The following is a 21,441-nucleotide window of genomic DNA, read 5'->3' as shown; positions in this document are numbered from 1 at the left end:
TTGAGTAGCATGACAAACGAGAGGGAGATCGCTGGTGAGACCCATTGTAAAATACAACGCGAAGGACACTTCCAAACGGCGCGGTGGTTTTCTCGCCGTCTGAACATTTTTTCAAGAGTTGATAGGAGGGGGGAGGGCCTAGGAGAATTTTTTTGGCTTGGGGGGAGGGCCTAGGAAAAAAAATTTGACCTGGGGGGAGGGCCTAGGAAAAAATTTTTAACCCGACCCTCTGACGACCGGCCCTCCCCCCTCCGCTAAATAACGTACAGTCCCTAAATGCATTTAAGTTCGCGTGGTTTTTTATTTCACGCTAAGGAGAAAATAGAGTGTTCGCGGTGGTTTTAAGTTTGCGGCAGTGCTATATATAACGTTATAGTCACATGCTGCTACAACACTGAGACAAAAATGTTCGAAGTGGTTTTGCTACGTTCGCGGTGAAACGGCCGCGAAAGCCGCGAACATGTAGAGTACAGTAGAGTAGAGTCTTCGGTCAGGTAGGATGTACTTCCAGTTTAGACCGCTCCTTTTTCACCTCTTCTTTAGCCGACTGTCACTGTAGGCTTGTGTGGATGATCCAGTACTCTCAGTAGTACTTGACAGGATGGCTCTCCATAAGGCGGTCAAACCTGGCTTTAAAAGCATTTACTGAAGGTGCGTTGACAACCTCTTCTGACAACCCGTTCCACCAGGGGATAATCCTGTTGCTAAGAAATAGCAGTCTTTCATCAATTAACATAAAACCACCGCGAACATGATCCAAAGCAAGTGGAAAATACAGTTACTAAGGCTTGCCAGAACACTCTCCTCTGGGGTTGTTTATGGCTTCAAGTAAGTCGATTGTCCTTGAGTCCAGGTCAGCCGGTGTCCGCATATATTTGTCCCTGTGAATTAATAGCCAGATTGTGGTTGACGGTCCTGACCCGGTGCTGACCCTGACCCGGTAGAGTTAACGTTATCAATTCGAAGTTGGAATCTGCCTGCGCTTTTCAAGGAACACAGGACACAACCAAGAGGAAAACTACTTTAACTTAATCTTCTAAAACTCTTCTAAAACAAGGTACTGTATTGTTAAGTCATTCTTAACTTCTTAAGTTTACCTTAAATGCCCACTCACCTTAAATGACCGTTCACTCACCTTAAATGACCGTGAGGAACATGTTTACCCCTCGCAAACGTTAACGTTTGGTCAATTTATTTATTCATGGCCTATTTCGCATGCAGCTTTATTATCTCAATCTCTGAAAAACTACAAAGTTGCAGTAACTATGGGTTTCCAGATTGGGATGATTAGTAATCCCGTATTGTTTTGTTTTTCTTAATTGTTGGTAATCTATTTAAGTTTTTTTGACAACATGGCTGCCGAAAACGCCCAATCCAAACAGGCCAGGATTATTGACAGGATAAAGAGTTTCATTCTGACGTGTCCGGACTTTCCCAAACCAGGCATACCTTTCAAGTAAGTAGGGCCCTTTTACGTTCGTCCTACAACAGGTTTATGACAAAGAGCATACTTAGGACTGTCGTGCATGTGTCGTAAAAACTCTCCACCTGGTTTGTGGCATTAAAAAACTTGCATTGTATCTGTATCTGATAGCCGGTATAATCGCCCTCTGGCATACTGACACACCAACTGCACTTGTTGACGGTCGGTTCTGTTAGCCTCGCCTGACAACCATAAGTAAAATCAGCCTTTTTTACCGCCCCTTTAGAAGATTCTTGTAACTGTTATATAAATTTTGAAGCATACTAGAACTTTTGAATGATTTCGTTATCTGTGCCAAATATGTCAATGTAAGGATCAAATATGACACGGTTTGGTATCAATTGCAAGATATCTAAATTGTTTTTAAGTGACTGTAAGTACAACATGCAATTATATAACATGATATGTCTTGTACAGAGACATCATGCCGATTGTACAGAACCCAGATGTCTTCTCAGATACCATAGCTCTTTTGGAGGAGCATATCAAAGAAACAGGAGTCAAAGTGGACGTTGTTGCAGGTAAAGTTATGTAGATTTTAGAGGTCTCTTGTATCACTTCTTGCTACATTTCCGATGCTCAATCATTTGTCCATTTTGCTCCGGTTGCAGTGCTTGCTTAAATCGATAGATGGTGCATTTTCTGATCTATTCCTCTGTCCCTCTAGTATGCAATAGCACATAACTGTTTGTCAATGAGTCCTACTGTGCCTGACCGTATTGCGTTTTGTCATGAACGTTGTATATATACACCTGTAAACACACTTACAGTATCTATGTGATGGACGGTCCACGTCTTTGAAGGCGTCACACTGAAGACTGTTACTCAAAGCTGCTGATAATCGATAGACATAAAGTATGCAAATTAGTCATAAAACTTCCCCTGCAGGTCTTGAGGCCAGGGGCTTCCTTTTCGGCCCACCGCTGGCTCTCCGTCTGGAGTGTGCGTTTGTACCCATCCGGAAGGCAGAAAAACTGCCGGGAGAAACGGTGAAGTGTTCATATGCTCTGGAATATGGACAGGTAAAAACCTTCAATAAAAAGACTCGTTGTACACATTCAACCAAGTGATTTATTCAAGCGACGTTTCGATGACTGTTTGTCGCATGCCTCAGGGCAATTCTGACTGGTTCGCATTGTACTGCAGCGCAGGTGTCGCTGCTTATAAATGCGCCCCCAAACATATATACACGGTTACGAAACGACGGTTGAATAAATCACTTGGTTGTGTACAAATTGTCTTTTTATTCAGTGACTTACAAACCTGATGAAACTATTCACTGAGTAAAACATTGTCAAATGGTGGAGGGGGGCTCAAACATTAACATTGGCAGACTGGATACTGAGAGCATACGCCACACTTAAAAAATCTCCAAGCCGATGATGGGGTGAACTGAAATCATAACTGCCCGGACGTCATGTCAGAAAACGTTTACAATATTCCACCCCAACATCTTCTCTAAATAACTCACATCACATTACCATATTCATATCTAATCATTATGACGTTCCTATGTAGATTCGAAATTTCATTTTTAGACAAGTCACCTCTATATTTTGAAGAAGTTGGAAGAGATGTATAATACTATGCAAATATGGGAAAAGGCATTTGCTTCTTAGCATGGTTTTGTGATATCGATCATGATTGAATTAAAACAGCCTGCATTTGGATGAAAAATGTTTAAAAACGTACAAACATGTATATCTGGTTGTACATAATTTCAGGACACTATTGAGATCCAGAAGACTGCAGTGAAGCCCGACCAGAATGTGGTGATCGTTGATGACCTCATTGCCACAGGAGGTTAGTGCGCACGCGTGCTTATGTAGACACAATGCCATTATAGTCCATGGGCCAGGTCCCTCAAAATAGCCATTTGGTACCAAACAGAGGGACAAAGGGTGACTTACTTTTTTGAAAAGGTTAATTCCTCTACTTTGTAATTATGCATGATAACAATGTCAAATGTCCAGCTTTTTAGGAATTATCACGTGATATGGTGACGTCATTAAAATGGACCTCGATTTTTGGGACTTAATTAAGAGGACTGGGACAAAATATCAAACATCAATAATCTTCGGTGAAAATCGGTTTGTAGGCACAAAAAGATATCACGAAATAGTATGTTTTTGGTTGATATTTTAACTCTATAAGAAGCTATGAGTCTTTGAAGTCCATTTTTTGGGATAATTTTGCGTAAAAAAAAGTATTGTTTACTTTCCAAAATCAGGCATTTATTTGGACCATCTATGGGGTCTTGAAAATTCATGAATATTCATGAACGTTCATGAATGTTCATGAATATTCATGAATTTTCATGAACGTTCATGAATTTTCAGGAATGTTAATGAATGTTCATGAATATTCATGAATTTTCATGAACGTTCATGAAAATTCATGAAATTTCATGAACATTCATGAAATTTCATGAACTTTCATGAATTTTCATGAACGTTCATGAAAATTCATAGATATTCATGAACGTTCATAAATATTCATGAATTTTCATGAACGTTCATGAATTTTCATGAACGTTCATGAATATTCTGAACGTTCATGAAATTTCATGAAAATTCATGAACATTCATGAAAATTCATGAACGTTCATGAATGTTCATGAAATTTCATGAATTTTCATGAACGTTCATGAACGATCATGAATATTCATAAACATTCATGAACATTCCTGAAAATTCATGAATATTTATGAACGTTCATGAATATCTATGAATTTTCATGAACCTTTATGAAAATTCATGAAAATTCATGAACGTTCATGAACATTCCTGAACATTCATGAACATTCATGAATATTCATGAACGTTCATGAAAATTCATGAAAATTCATGAACGTTCATGAAAATTCATGAAAGTTCATGAAATTTCATGAACGTTCATGAAATTTCATGAAAATTCATGAACGTTCATGAACATTCCTGAACATTCCTGAACATTCATGAACATTCATGAACATTCATGAATGTTCATGAAATTTCATGAATTTTCATGAACGTTCATGAAAATTCATGAATATTTATGAACGTTCATGAATATCTAAGAATTTTCATGAACGTTCATGAAAATTCATGAAAATTCATGAACGTTCATGAACATTCCTGAACATTCCTGAACATTCATGAACATTCATAAAAATTCATGAAATTTCATGAACATTCATGAACATTCATGAACATTCATGAACGTTCATGAATGTTCATGAAATTTCATGAATTTTTAGAACGTTCATGAAAGATCATGAATATTCATGAACATTCATGAACATTCCTGAAAATTCATGAATATTCATGATCTTTCATGAACGTTCATGAAAATTCATGAAATTTCATGAACATTCATGAACGTTCATGAATGTTCATGAATGTTCATGAATGTTCATGAAATTTCATGAACATTCCTGAAAATTCATGAAAATTCATGAACGTTCATGAACATTCCTGAACATTCATGAACATTCATGAATATTCATGAACGTTCATGAAAATTCATGAAAATTCATGAACGTTCATGAATGTTCATGAAAATTCATGAATTTTTATGAACGTTCATGAAAATTCATGAATATTTATGAACGTTCATGAATATCTACGAATTTTCATGAACGTTCATGAAAATTCATGAAAGTTCATGAAAGTTCATGAATGTTCATGAAATTTCATGAATTTTCATGAACGTTCATGAAAATTCATGAATATTCCTGAACATTCATGAACATTCCTGAAAATTCATGAACGTTCATGAAAATTCATGAATATTTATGAACGTTCATGAACGTTCATGAAAATTCATAGATATTCATGAACGTTCATAAATATTCATGAATTTTCATGAACGTTCATGAATATTCATGAATTTTCATGAACGTTCATGAATTTTCAGGAATGTTCATGAATGTTCATGAATATTCATGATCTTTCATTAACGTTCATGAAAATGCATGAAATTTCATGAACATTCATGAACGTTCATGAATGTTCATGAATGTTCATGAATGTTCATGAACGTTCATGAAAATTCATGAATATTTATGAACGTTCATGAATATCTATGAATTTTCATGAACCTTCATGAACCTTCATGAAAATTCATGAACGTTCATGAACATTCCTGAACATTCATGAACATTCATGAATATTCATGAACGTTCATGAAAATTCATGAAAATTCATGAACGTTCATGAATGTTCATGAAATTTCATGAATTTTCATGAACGTTCATGAAAATTCATGAATATTTATGAACGTTCATGAAAATTCATGAATATTTATGAACGTTCATGAATATCTATGAATTTTCATGAACCTTTATGAAAATTCATGAAAATTCATGAAAATTCATAAACGTTCATGAACATTCCTGAACATTCATGAACATTCATGAATATTCATGAACGTTCATGAAAATTCATGGATATTCATGAACGTTCATGAACATTCCTGAAAATTCATCAACATTCAAGAAAATTCATGAACGTTTATGAAAATTCCTGAATATTCATGAACGTTCATGAGCATTCCTGAAAAATCATGAACGTTCATGAAAATTCATGAATATTTATGAACGTTCATGAATATCTATGAACGTTCATGATTTTTAAGGAATGTTCATGAACGTTCATGAATGTTCATGAATGTTCATGAAAATGTTCATGAACGTTCATGAAAATTCATGAATATTTATGAACGTTCATGAACGTTCATGAAAATTCATGAATATTTGTGAACGTTACTGAATATCTATGAATTTTCATGAACGTTCATGAAAATTCATGAACATTTATGAACGTTCATGAATGTTCATGAAATTTCATGAATTTTCGTGAACGTTCATGAAAATTCATGAAAATTCATGAATATTTATGAACGTTCATGAATATCTATGAATTTTCATGAACGTTCATGAAAATTCATAAAATTTCATGAACATTCATGAACATTCATGAACATTCATGAACGTTCATGAATGTTCATGAAATTTCATGAATTTTCATGAACGTTCATGAAAGATCATGAATATTCATGAACATTCATAAACATTCATGAACATTCCTGAAAATTCATTAACGTTCATGAAAATTCATGAATATTCATGAACGTTCATGAAAATTCATGAATATTTATGAACCTTCATGAATATCTATGAATTTTCATGAACCTTCATGAAAATTCATGAAAATTCATGAACGTTCATGAACATTCCTGAACATTCATGAACGTTCATGAATATCTATGAACGTTCATGAACATTCCTGAACATTCATGAACATTCATGAACGTTCATGAAAATTCATGAAATTTCATGAACATTCATGAACATTCATGAACATTCATGAACATTCATGAACGTTCATGAATGTTCATGAAATTTCATGAACGTTCATGAACGTTAATGAAAGATCATGAATATTCATGAACATTCATGAACATTCCTGAAAATTCATGAACGTTCATGAAAATTCATGAATATTCATGAACGTTCATGAAAATTCATGAATATTTATGAACGTTCATGAATATCTATGAATTTTCATGAACCTTCATGAACCTCTATGAAAATTCATGAACGTTCATGAACATTCCTGAACATTCATGAACATTCATGAATATTCATGAACGTTCATGAAAATTCATGAACGTTCATGAACGTTCATGAATGTTCATGAAATTTCATGAATTTTCATGAACGTTCATGAAAATTCATGAATATTTATGAACGTTCATGAATATCTATGAATTTTCATGAACGTTCATGAAAATTCATGAAAGTTCATGAAATTTCATGAATGTTCATGAAATATCATGAATTTTCATGAACGTTCATGAAAATTCATGAATATTCATGAACATTCATTAACATTCCTGAAAATTCATGAACGTTCATGAAAATTCATGAATATTCATGAACATTCATGAACGTTCATGAATGTTCATGAATATTCAAGACCCCATCGGTGGTCCAAATAAATGCCTGATTTTGGAAAGTAAACAATACTTTTTTTTACGCAAAATTATCCCAAAAAATGGACTTCAAAGACTCATAGCTTCTTATAGAGTTAAAATATCAACCAAAAACATACTATTTCGTGATATCTTTCTGTGCCTACAAACCGATTTTCACCGAAGATTATTGATGTTTGATATTTTGTCCCAGTCCTCTTAATTAAGTCCCAAAAATCGAGGTCCATTTTAATGACGTCACCATATCACGTGATAATTCCTAAAAAAACTGGACATTTGACATTGTTATCATGTATAATTATAAAGTAGAGGAATCAACCTTTTCAAAAAAGTAAGTCACACTTTGTCCCTCTGTTTGGTACCAAAAACCTGCTTGGCCCATGTACTATTATTAGAATGTTCTAAATTCATAATGATGTTGGTGTGGCACTCAGCTCTATCTTTTGCTCGACTATTGAGAAAAGACGTAGGTATGATCAAGAATATTCAGTCAATAGATCTAGATGCCCGTGGAGCTGGCGGCACGGGTCAGGGTCTGGGCACGACTGAAAAGGAAGTCAAGTCGCATCATCCTTACGGATGGGGACGTAAAGCCGGCGGCCCCATGTGTGACATAGCTCGTGGTGTTAGCCTGAAGCGTCACTGCACGTAAAAGAATCCAACACACTTATCGAGAAGGGTAGGGGTGTGATATGGCTTGAGCTGTATCAAAGCCGCATTGCACTATACTAGGTACATGTGTGTAACGAAAAATCGTTATGCTTCGTCCTAAGTCTGAGGTTACCGCGCTTTGCTGTAGTTGACTGCATGTTCTCTGTACACCCCATAGGTACCATGGCCGGCGCGTGTACCCTGATGGAGACAGTGCAGGCTAACGTGGTGGGATGTCTGACTGTGGTGGAACTAGATTACCTCAAGGGCAGGGAAAACCTCAAACATGCTCTACACTCTCTCGTACACTATTAAATCACAATGACCGCGCACATCTATTTGTAGATCATGGTACGCTCACGAAAAAAAGACATCCCCAACTTTTGACGTCATAAATTCCCTAAACCACCTAAAGATCAGTCTATTGACTCAGAACTGGTCAACAAATCCGCCCTGTCCCTAAGCTCACTTTTGATTTGAATCACAACGACCGCACATCTGCTTGAAGATCATGATACGCCCACAAAAATATATATATACCGAACGTTTGACGTCATGAAATCCCCAAACAACGTAAAGACCAATCTATTGACTAAAAACTGGTCAACAAATCCGCCCTGTCCCTAAGCTCACTCTCCATTCGAATCACAACGACCGCACATCTGCTTGAAGATCATGATACGCCCACACAAAATATATATACCCAACTTTTGACGTCATGAAATCCCCAAACAACCTAAAGATCAATCTATTGACACAAAACTGTTTAACAAATCCGCCCTGTCCCTTTATTAGCCGAACACAACTCGTTCACTTTTGATTTGAAGCACAATGACCACACATCTGCTTGAAGATCATAATACGCCCACAAAAAATATATATACCCAACTTTTGACGTCATGAAATCCCCAAACAATCGAAAGCTCAATCTATTGACTCAGAATTGGTCAACAAATCCGCCCTGTCCCTAAATCAGAATGACAGCACATCTGCTTGAAGTTATCATGATACGCCCACGAAAAAAAGACATCCTCAATTTTTGACGTAATGAAATCCCCAAACAACCTAAAGATCAATATATTGACTTAAAAACTGGTCAACAAATCCGACCTGTCCCTAAGCCGACAACTACTGTACAAATACCGAGAGTGCTCTGTCTCTTGAGAGCCATGTTTGTTTGAGAAGATAATTGTCCTTACCCCAGCAGTGGTTGTTACATTCTGGACTAATGAGAACGGGTCTTTGTAGGAGGAAAGCCTGTGTAAACCTTTCGGGACCTTTGGGGGCAGCCGGGGCACGGTGGTATTGATTTGAGACCGCAAGTAGTTCACGAGAAATGTCCAACAAGAAAATATGAATTTTTTTTGATACTGAGATATACGTTGTGAGAATGTGAACGTTGATGTCATGTTTTTTATCTTCTTTTGTTTGTTCATTGTTTGCGTGTTTGTCTGTTTTTATTTGCAGATAGCATTTGATTATGGAATTGTTGTGTATGCAAGACTGTGTCTATTTGTAATTATTCCATTACAGAATATTATATATTCATTCTGACTTGCATGTTTAAATCAGAAGGGGGGGATAGATACATTATGCATCTTTTATGTTCTGAGAAAAGCACTTTATCTATTCGTGTAGTCCTAGTATTATACTACAAAATGTCTGTAGGTTGCCCTTAATCCAGGTCGGAAGTCCGCCAGATTTTGTTGGATTTATTTTTGTGTCATCGATTGAGGGAACAAAATAAATAAAAGAAGTGTAAAAAGTGTGTGTCTCACAAACATCACTTCCAGGCGCTCTGCTTTTCAAACAGTAGTGTCATAATGATAAAGTAAAAACCGAAGGCTACCCCCACATAAGATTTTTAATGGTTGACGTGGTCTGGCGTGAGGTGACCTGGAATAATAAAATAGATATAAAAGTTAACGACTACAACTGATTTATGAAGTGTTGTTTTGAAAAACAAAACTATCAATGAATTTAGTAATACTTTCCCACATATTGCAATAAGTACCAATACGACATGTGACACAATATCGTTTTTTCCTTTAAACACTTTGAATAAACATCACGAAATGCACTATAGCTATGACTAACGATATTTTCAATACACCGTGAAACAGTAGGCTTGTTTTTGGCTAAAGTATGGCATGGTGTAGCTCCCCAAACACACACACACACGCACACACACACACACACACACACACACACACACACACACACACACACACACACACACACACACACACACACACACACACACACACACACACACACACACACACACACACACACACACACACACACACACACACACACACACACACACACACACACACACACACACACTATCCCCCAGTCCAATAGAAACGAAGTTAAGCACACCTTATGTGAACTGAAGAGGACACAGGGAGTCTTTGAGTAAGGAGACCGCGCAAAAGCTGTACACACCGAAGCGTCGATCGATCAACAGCGCCTTTCGTCCCATCTGTACATCAGAGAATTCACCTCGACTCACGGGGAGGACGCGTTCTTCTTCTGGGTTCTTCTCTTGTTGGGTGTGTCTTACATAGCATTCTCCCTGCACATTCTTCAAGTTTAGGACACTATATCGTTGTGCGTGTTTCATCAAAGGTAAAACGACATTTTTATAGTCTCTAACTGGTGAAGTATTCTGTGGGCGTAGATAATGTGCGAGCATATCATAATTAGCTTCCGAAAACGAAAACAAAGGTATCCATGTACCTGTAAGCAGAATGTAGGGTTGAATATGATTAAGTTAAACTTGTTAGATTTATTGTAGAATAAAATCACGTTAAATTTACGAGAGACTTAATGACTGCATTGTACTACTGTATGTTGAAAGTATTTCTTTACTATACAAATGTGAATCTAAAAAGACCTGTTGTACATCAAACCGAACCGACTAAGACATACTTCATATTACTTTATAGGGAAACAAATATGAATGATATGAAACTATAGTTGTATTCATCTTTCACTGAAGGATTATGACGTTCTACCCCGTTCTGTCAAAGTTGAGTCGTTGTGACGCTGTGACCCCACGGGCGTCATTGTTCGTAGATCTACCACAGGGGGCAGCCGGCTGCTGACAGACGAAGAATCGTGCTTTCAAACCCGCCATTGTTCCGTCCCTACCACCCCTGCATTCCTCTCCACAGTGACGCCCGGGGAGCAATGACAACAAGCGAGTCAGAGGCAGACCTAGATCTGGACAGTCTAGCTTCTCTCTCCGACGACGACCGCCGCGAGCTCGTCCGGACGTTCCTCGGAGAGATGTGCGAAGAGTGCCGAGGAGCGGTGCTTCCAGCTCACCATGCCACCACCCTGGGACACCTGGGCTGCTTAAAGAGGGTGGTAGGGGAGAAGAAGGAGGACATCGCTCTGTTTGACGAGGACGGCAGCACGCCGCTGTACCTGGCAGCTAGGAAAGGACACAGCCACTGTGTGAGGTAATGTCATTCAGTATAACATGGTGTATCTAATTCTCTAAGCCCTGATTTACACTTGTAAGAAATTAATTCAACGATAAATTGTAGAAGACCCACTGAAGCAACTAGGTAACAATTCTAACGTTCAACTTATTCGTTATGGTCTTGGTCTAAAACGAAACTTAGTAATTCTTGTAATGAAATATTGTTTCTTTTCTGACAGTTCGTTTGTATTTGTGTTTGACTTTCTTTTTCTATTGCTGAAAGCTTCAATCTTTAGATGGTTGATCTGCCTTACACAGAGTCATATAGAGAGAGAGTTAGAATTCTGCATGAGTGTACGTAACTAATAAATCTTCCTCCTCCCTTCGCTGTCTTGGTAACGTAGGGAGGAAATTGAGCAAGTCGTCTAGTGTCTCCACCATACAGTAAATCACAGTCATGAATGAGGGAGTAAATTTCCCCTACTGTACCTTACAATACAAATAACAGCGTCCTGTGGCGCCTCTTAATAATTACCATTACGGGAAATACAGACAAGCCTATTGAGCACAAGGATAAGTACCTTCTAATAGGCATCCACTTAAGCCACAGAATTATGCAAATTTGTCATCACAGATAGTCCCATCGTCTTATTAGTGTTGTTGTAAATTGGCGAAGGAAATGGTATCTACATAAACCGGAAATTTAAAGATGACGTTTAGAAAATTGTAGGGATTTGGATATTTAGGAGATGAACTTTGGTTTCTTATCTTCATATTCCTCTCACGTATGTGTGTAGGCTGGATCCTTACTTGGAACCCCCCATGCTTCTGAAAATATCCCAAAAGGTCACGCGGTTTGGGTGGACAAAAGACGGCCGTCACGATCTGCCTTCAAGCAGCTTTTCTATTGTCGAACAGATAGCACAAGAGGCACTCTCGAAAACGCATTCTATCGGATTCTTTGGCACGAGATATAGACACGGAAAATGTGTGGTTAGAAACTGTCTCAGTGGCAGAGATGTATTGTAATGGGCGTCATCAGTAGTTTGGGAACGTCTGCCTAGCGGTGGTGTGTTTATGCATATAATCTTAATAGTACCAATTTACCCTTCGACAACTCTTATCCCTCAAGCTGCCAGGCAGCTGAATTCAAGGGTTTTCTGTACACAAAAGTACACAAAATATTTTCTATAAATGATTGTAAGATATGTTATTGGCGTACTATAGCTAGTATATTTTATGTGCAGCTAAACATGGCTAGAAGGTAGAAGGCGACCCCAATTGATTGAGCACTACGCACATAGTAGATCGCCGTCTTCGTAGGGTCTAGAGTTTTCAACGTTAAGATTTTTGAATATCAACAAAAATTGCTTTTTGATATTAGGTCAACCTATAGCTATTTTCTTTCAGAGGAACTGGATAAAAGAAGAAATGCCGAATTGTTCAAACTTTCGAAATTAAATACATGATTATAAGTATTGTGTACCTTTTCCAGGTTTTTGAATTTTGTCGGTATTGAAAAATTAAGAGAAAAAACGCTAAATCGATCTACGTAAACCAGTGTAGTTCAAACTAGGGCGACGCCTTTATTTTGAACTCCAGGGCATAAATATATGCATGACGTCACATCCGTGTGACTGGTTTCCACGGACGCCTCCACAGTCCGCAGAACTATGTCCTCTCCTGACCCCAAGCGTCTTATGCAAATCAGGGATATCGTTTATCCATGGCAGGGTCTAAAGGGCGTCGTCACAGAGCTGAAGCCAACAACTCGTCTGTCATCATCTAACGAGAAAAATAGCTGATTGGTTTTGGGCAAATGACGTTTAAACTGGTGTATGTAAACCAACTTCGTTGGTTGTAGCAATGTCGGTTTAGAAAACAAAACATTTGTATCGGCATTGACGCAATACATTCACCATTTACGATTCTGTGCCCAAAAAATCATATTTTAGAATTCCCTACCCTGGTATCGTGATAATCTTCAAGCAGATGTTTGGGTTAAAAAGTTGGAAAGTTTTCCGGCGACCTGGCTTCTCCGAAACACTCACAACATCTGCTTGGAGATTGATACGAAGGCTGAAGATGATCTAGCTGTGCTCTCGTTCCCAGATGGCTGGTGACGCAGGACCTGGTGCCGACCCGGGCGGCCAATGTTCGCGGAGAGACCGCCGCCATGGTGGCCGCTGCCGAGGGCCAGCTCAAGTGTCTCAAACTCATCCTCTTCAACGGCTACGACCACCACTTCGACATCGGCTTTGATCGGGACAGCGGCGGACTAACACTCCTCCATGCTGCTGTGCTCAGGTCAGTCTCAAAACCGAATTACTACTCTTCATTTACAGTGGTCCACGAACATTAGCCTCCAACAGGCCCTCCTACGGGTGTATGGATTGTAGAATTCTCCAGAAAAGGGAATGATTAGCCAGTAGAATCAGTCCACAGTGAAGATCACATATCTCCCTATAGCCGGCGTAGTTATTCTGGTAGAGACTACACGAACATAGATAGAGCAACTTTTCTGTACCATACATGTGTATTCATGATATTGAAATATGATTGTACAGATATTCATTCTATGACGTTATCTGGTAGAAATTAACAATTGATGCATGCAATTATCATAAAAGTCTGTCTGTGAGACGGAGGGTGACACAAGCTATCTGGTCCTTTTGAGTCACATGTCCATGATTTACATAAATAAGGTAACATGGCCGACGATGACATTGGATTCACTCATTCCTTGTCAAACTCGAGGCTGGGGTTACAGAGTCGAAAATTTAGATAAAAATTCCTCAATATTGAAAAACTTTTTCATAGTTAAGGATTTATTTTATGATGTGCGTACTGCATCATGTGATGTTTTTCTGGCCTCCCGTAGAGACCGTGAGGCCGTGGCGTTATGGTTGGTGGATCAGTTCGGGGAGACTCTGGTGGAGATGAAAACGAACGACGGTCTGCTGGCGCTGCACATCGCCGCCGCTAAGGGGAACCTGCAACTGGTGAAGACACTGGCGACGAGCAGCAACTCTTCTGTGTGCACACAGGATGTCAGAGGTACGAAACATCGGTAGTTTATCTGTTTGTAAACCGCTAATGTAATAGCCTCCATAGTAGGCTCTCGGGCCTTTTTTGGCGTATGATATACTTTTTACTGATGAATTATTTTGGTACTGGGTCCTTTGTTCAGCCAGCAAGCTCAATGTTGCTTGTTTTTCTTATTTAAGGAGCCACGCCAATCTTCTACTCCGCGCAAGGAGGACACGTGGACTGTCTTTCTTACATGGTGGAAGAAATGAACGGAGACGTCTTTATCTCAACCAATGAAGAGAAGTCACCTCTGCACGTGGCCGTACAGGGTGGCCATCTTCAAACGGTGCAATGGCTTGTGGGAAGGATGGGCCCTGCCTCGCTTAGACTCCAGACCAAGGATGGAGCTACCGTCATGCACTACGCTGCCGGTGAGTCACAATAATTAATCCAGTATAAGATATGATCAATCATGAATAGCTACAACACATTTCAGTTAACTTCAATGTATGTGTATTCCTTAAAGTAATAAGAACTTGACGTATATTTAGCAATGGGCCACACGGACATCTTGCGCTGGTTGCTGTCCCAACGTAAGTCGGCAGAGGTCGCTAAGATGACGGACAAGGAAGGTGGGACCGCCGCGCACGACGCAGCAGCAAAGGGGTGAGATTCTTACATTCTACAACTTTAAGACGTCGAGAAATGCTCAAATTATTTAACCTTGCCTGAGCAGTATTGTTACAACGTAAACAACCACATAACAACTTTGATCTTCGTCCATATTTGTTACTTATTTTCTTTTCTATAGACATGTCGGATGCCTAAAACTACTCGTAGAACTGGGTTTGGATATTCACCAGAAAGACCAGGTAAAATAGTTCCATAATTCTTTCCCAATTTTTGTATCACAAAGGTATAGACATTGTTTATCAAATGTAAATCAACGGAAATGATCTTTTAGTTACCCAACTTAATCAACTATTTAATCAACGAATCAAAAGGTAAATTCTTGTCAACATTAAACTTTCCTACCATCTTTTTAGGATGGCGTGTCGCCCTATCAATTGGCGATACAAAGCGGAAGTGACGTATGTATCCAGTACGTCACTTCCTTGTCAGGCGAGATGCTCGGCCAACGCAGTTGGGTGCGACGTCACGAGAAACCAACTACATCAAGTTAGTCCTTCTTTTTTTTTTTTTTACATATTTTAGTTCAAACTGTCCTTGCTGGGAATACAAAGCAGTGTACATGAAGGGAGATACACGAATACGTAAAATAACAATAAAAATAACAATTACGTCACGTTGTTTTTTATATGCAAATTAAACTCTCTCTTGGTTTGAAAAATAAGGTTTGAGTTAATTTTGGGTGAAATAGAGATGAATTTACTGTGGTGTTTGCGATAGCGGCCAACTGTACATGTATCACGCTAGTCTCTCATTTTTACAGGTTTGCGTAAGCAAAGCGTGTTCTGTTTTAGTTTAAAATGTCTCTGACAGATACTAGCCTGGGTGCCATCCCCCTGAGAGTAACCGCTGGCTCATTCCGTTTCGGCTTGCAAACAACGGTTAGGAGGATGGCATCCAGGCTAGATAGATACGTGAATACTAGAATAATTGTCTTCCGCTAATTGGTGTTACAGTCGACAGTGGTATCAGCTGTGGTACAGACGACACAGCGTCCCCCTTCACCACACTGGACAGGTCTGCCCTGTCGGCGGAACGTCTGCCTCGGACCAGCAGTCGCATGAGCACCGCCTCACGGTCTTCAGACACCAAGGTTTGTAAAGCAGGCACTTCAATTTCATACGAAGGCTCACAACGACAACTTTTATTGTCAGTGCATAGAATTTCGTCACCTGAAATGGTACATGTATAAGAAAATGTTGCTGTTGTTGGTCTTCGTACCTTTCACTTGAGATTTAAAAAAAAAAACCTTGGTCCTGTTTCGAATTAACTAAGATTTTCATACGAAGGCCAACAATGACGACATTCATGTCTGTGCACAGAATTTCGTCGCCTGAAATGGTTTAAGAAAATGTTGCTGGTGTTAGTCTTCGTACCTTTTACTTCAGTTTCCATAGAACTCTTGGTCCTGTTTTGATTTTCGGAAGCGTTTTTCTCAAAACAAAGGCTAGGGATAAGGGTATGTATATATTTAAAGTAACGTAAAAAGGATATTTGGAAAATACTAGTGCGCCATAATTTAGTATTTTGTCATTAATTACATGTTTTGACACAGCTTCCGAGGCCAAAAAGAAAGTCGAGAAGAAAAAGTTGGAAGTTTTGGAAAAGCAGAAAAGACGACAGCGAGGAAACTCTAACGACAGAAGACAATACGATACCGACGTGTAGCCGCACTCCAACACCGCCCCCTATCAGATCGCAGTGGCAGGACATCTCCCTGGAGGCACGGTTGCTACCCCGGAAGGACGCGCTGTTCCCGAACGACCAACCGGACGGACCTGGCTACAGCTGGAGAAGGAAGGGGTCCAAGTCACTTTTTCAACAGAAGCACCGTAAGTTACGTCAATTATAGCCCTTATTGTATTGTATTAATGATTAGGATACTATATCAAAATATATGCTAGCCCTTATTGTATTGTATTATCAATTAGGATGTTAAGTTTTATTCTATACTTCTACTTTGTATTATGTTTATAAATTCTTGCCATACTTTGTACCATGTACAATTGTCGTGCAATAAAGTTCTTCTTCTATTGGTTATGGTTTTTGTGAAAAATACATATAATAAGACTATGAGAAAAGTGCATATCATTTCAAGAAACTTTATAGGATCATTCGTTGCAATATTTTGTAGATCTATGAATATTTATTTTACTAGGGTCCGCTCCTGTTTGTCTGCCTGCTGTAGAAGTTGCCGGCAAAGCAGGTGACAAGGGTACGGACGAAGGGTGAGTTACTCTTTACTAAGCTATGGTTATAGGTTTGTCAGTTGTGCAGTTCTCATAAGAATCGACAGGAGGCAGTGTGCCATAATGGTTTGACATAAAGTGATACTAGGCATTCATAAAAAAAACGCGCGGTGTCCCTTTAGCCTGTATACGTTCAATTCAACTTTTTTCTCTGCTAGCTGTCTAACCTAGTATTTGGTGCCAAACGGCTACTTTAGCAGACTGGAAGTTAAAAAGACCCACTAAATTCTTTTCGGCACACGGGATTACACGTTCAGCACCAAGGAGAGGATCCATTATATGCACTTCAAAGAAATACTTCTTTTTTTAATGGAAATCGCGTTGTTTCCCCTTTTTTTCTCTCACTCCTATGATCTTACATAGTATATCTACTTCCATATTTGGGGAAAACCTTACGATTTATTAATGAAAGGAAAAAACACATAGACAACAAATGTTATTCTTTAATACCCGATGTACATTGATTGCATGGGTCCGAAAAAAATGTGCTTGTCTACGTCAAAAACCTGAGACCACAGAAATCACGTGATTTATCTCCCTAGGCTATCATTGGCTGACAGACAAATTGAGATGATCGTTAGCGACATCCGGGACAGTCCTCAGCCGGAGTCTGCGGTACTGCGCAAGCGCCGTGACAGCAACTGGACGTTCCGTCGGAAGAGCAGTTCAGAGGTCGAGGCACCCGATGACCTGGTCACTGCACTGGTCAACCTGAGTTTGGAGGACCACGTCAGCGAGGGAAACAGTCCGGCCGGGTCAGTTAGAAGAAATCATGACGATAAGGGACAAGCAACTCCACAAACGATGAGAGTCACAAGGTATAACTAGTCTAGTACCTAAAAAAAGATTCCTACATTTCTTTGTTTTAGTTTTTTGAGAATATTCGAAATTTCTAACTCTCTAAGTAAAGTCTTGAAGAACAGCCACACATTTACCAAAATTCTAGAGATATCATCCTACAAAATCAAAAGGACAGTTTGTGTCTATTCAGTCGTGAGCTTTTTAAAGATTGACTGCTTTCTAACACAACATGGCCATTCTCTTCAATGGCTATCTGTAAAAACATCATTTGATACTACATGTACTTTTATTCTTTCCCCTTGTAGGGCCGTTGTCCATTCTTCGGACGAGGACGCATGCGCAGCCGTCTCAACAGATGAAGCACCACCCGACACTCTCCACGACATTGACCTTTCCAATCAGCTGATCCAGGTCAAGGACACAGAGGGCGTGACGGTGTTGTCTCCCGCCGCCGAGAGTGCGCATGCGTCACCCGTGAAGAAAACTCTCGCGAGCCGGTCTTACAGCGACCCCACTGGGACTAAACGTCCCGCCAGCATAACTAGCCTCTGCGCACCGACCGAGACGTCTGCTGACAACGACGACTTCATAACAAGGACAGATAAAACATGGGATTTCCACTTCGGAGAACCTGCTACAGACACAGCTACGACAACCGATGGTTTGGACAACGTAGACCTACTACAAGATGTTTCCCTGCAGGAAATTTCAAACGACGAACCTTCAACTCTAAACGTAGAAGAGACAGAACATGCAGAGAGTTTAGCTCTATCGCCAGATAGCGAAGCTGATACCGAAAGTTCTCCTTCGCCATCTAAAGAAGAGAACACAACTACAAGTAGCGGTCAGGAATATCCTTTATCCACAGACTCAACAGAAGATACTAAAGCTAGTGCAGAAGTGGACTCGTCCGAAACACCAGAGAGGCCGAACAGAACACATAGTACACCTACACACCCGCCAAGGCCCACGTCCACTAGCACTACTCCTACTACTACCACAACTACTACTACTACCACTGCTACTACTACTACTACTTCTACCACTACAAGGGAAAAATCACATTTGAAGAGCGTGATACAAAAAGAACTGGATCGGATGAGACAGCCCAGAGAGATCACTATTGTTGAACTGGACGGGAGAGTAGTGACGTGTTTTACGTCATTAGAGCTGGAGACAGGAGGGCGTGGCGCTCAGGCTAAGAGACCGGGCACTAAGGTAGGCGTTTGGCCTCAGCTTTTGATGTTAATGATTAACTATACATGTCTGTCAAGCACTATAGGGACTTGATAGACATCATAACTCTTGGAATCTGAATACTGTCTTTCCCTGTTAAATGATGTATTTTCACCTTCCTTCCTTCCTTCCTTCCTTCCTTCCTTCCTCCCTCCCTCCCTCCCTCCCTCCCTCCCTCCCTCCCTCCCTCCCTCCCTCCCTCCCTCCCTCCCTCCCTCCCTCCCTCCCTCCCTCCCTCCCTCCCTCCCTCCCTCCCTCCCTCCCTCCCTCCCTCCCTCCCTCCCTCCCTCCCTCCCTCCCTCCCTCCCTCCCTCCCTCCCTCCCTCCCTCCCTTCATTCCTTCCTTCTTTCCCTCCTACTAGTATATTGTCCAATAAGCCGCTATTTGTACAGACAAGCCATGCATAGGGAGACATTTTACAGCTGGGTTTTATGCTCAGATTTAATCCCAGCCAGAACCAGCACGTCTCCCTCGAATTGGTGCCGCTGGAGGAGACGGATGCCCAGCGTGTGTGGGTATCAGATTCGAAACCTGACATCCACCCTAAACAAATCCACGCGAAGGCTACCGTGTCAATCCTCCTCACTCAGGTGTAGGAAATGACAAGGGCATCATGCACGGATATCTGTATCTGTATCTATACTTCTGTATGATCTGAATAAAGATTACGAGTGATTGCCATAAAAATAATAATAGATTTAATCCTACAAGCTGGACACACATGTACTTACAGGAAACAGACAACACAGCCGTTAGCATCAGAGGTAAGACTAGAACTATAGCCGGACGGACAGAGTCTGACCAATCAAACGACGACTACAACGAAGGTAAGGTTTCTGATATTTGCATATCATCTTCTCCTTTGCTATGCATCACTACTAGTATTTGCTTTTTATTCGTATAGACAATTTGAGTGATCGTTAAGAAATACAACTTAGACACTTCTCCATATAGTATAAAAGCAAGATCATAGACATAAAAACATGTACTGTACTTTGATTGATTCGACGTTGTCTTGGAATGAAAACGTTATAGAAAATGAATAAACACAGTATTAGCTCTTCAGTCTACCATAATGCGTTAGTCGGGTCAACTGCAAGGCTTTTAGATACTAGAATACCATTTTGTTAACTCAAACTCAGATAGTACATTGAAGTTGGTCTATATTCTTCTTGAGTACCTAATCCCAATTTCCATATGTCTGTCCTTTTATTGGACCGTTTCTCTATACCCTTATTTAGAAGACTACGTCTCCTTGAGAAGGGCGTTAACCAGACGGCTCAGCCAATCGCTGTCTCCGTACCATCTTGAAGAGATAGAGAGCCATGAATGCAGCAACAAACCTTCCGACAAATGATTTGATACTAATAACTCATCTTTATATAGGACAGCCTATTGTTTTATCACTTGTAAAAAAAAAAGGCTTGAAACGTACCTTTCGTACATGCTGCATTTGACGTATCATATCTATGTTTGTGGTCTCGTTTTTTTTGGCATAGCGAAACTAAACTGGCCTTTCTTACTACTTGTATGTATGTAATATAAAAATAACACTACAGTACAGCCGTTTTCTGTATATGATTTATGTTAGTATCCATTCGTGTCGTCGTTAATGCCATATGTGCGTATATTTTATCATACGCTATGTAATAAAGTACTTATCAACTGTCTTGATAGAAAGATGTAAATTGCAAAGCGTTGATGTTGTCTTTTGTTACCAAACCCTAGACGCGATGCTTACTGGTCTGTCCCTTGCCTTAAACAAACTAAGGGAGCGATCATATGTAGTTGGGTTCTGCCAATATGGAGATTGATTGAAAGCATCGGAACTCACAGAGTAATCTTATATAACCGTACTAGTGTCTTAATTCAGAATAGCTGTTAACAG

General features: G+C 39.7%; 2 protein-coding genes across 2 annotated transcripts; both read left to right on the top strand.

Annotated features, from left to right (window-relative positions):
• The first annotated feature begins 342 nt into the window (after positions 1-342).
• LOC136449171 (adenine phosphoribosyltransferase-like) lies at positions 343-8,935 on the top strand. The gene is made up of 5 exons (XM_066449025.1): positions 343-1,456; positions 1,901-2,004; positions 2,372-2,505; positions 3,208-3,286; positions 8,289-8,935. Exons 1-5 carry the CDS (start codon positions 1,353-1,355, stop codon positions 8,423-8,425), a joined length of 558 nt encoding a protein of 185 aa, XP_066305122.1. The 5' UTR covers positions 343-1,352; the 3' UTR covers positions 8,426-8,935.
• A 2,132-nt stretch (positions 8,936-11,067) lies between these two features.
• LOC136448857 (uncharacterized) lies at positions 11,068-21,248 on the top strand. Its single transcript, XM_066448520.1, has 14 exons — positions 11,068-11,583; positions 13,659-13,853; positions 14,428-14,603; positions 14,774-15,007; positions 15,128-15,242; positions 15,388-15,448; positions 15,623-15,755; positions 16,223-16,359; positions 16,822-17,098; positions 17,425-17,494; positions 18,058-18,333; positions 18,622-19,534; positions 20,287-20,380; positions 20,795-21,248. The coding sequence occupies exons 1-14, from the start codon at positions 11,309-11,311 to the stop codon at positions 20,908-20,910; spliced, it is 3,072 nt and encodes a 1,023-aa protein (XP_066304617.1). The 5' UTR covers positions 11,068-11,308; the 3' UTR covers positions 20,911-21,248.
• The last annotated feature ends 193 nt before the right edge of the window (positions 21,249-21,441 follow it).

This window comes from Branchiostoma lanceolatum, chromosome 14, assembly GCF_035083965.1.
Source record: "Branchiostoma lanceolatum isolate klBraLanc5 chromosome 14, klBraLanc5.hap2, whole genome shotgun sequence".
In the NCBI taxonomy this organism is placed as follows: domain Eukaryota; kingdom Metazoa; phylum Chordata; class Leptocardii; order Amphioxiformes; family Branchiostomatidae; genus Branchiostoma; species Branchiostoma lanceolatum.
Note: the sequence above shows the minus strand (reverse complement) of the source record. Positions and strands in the feature narration are given on the sequence as shown.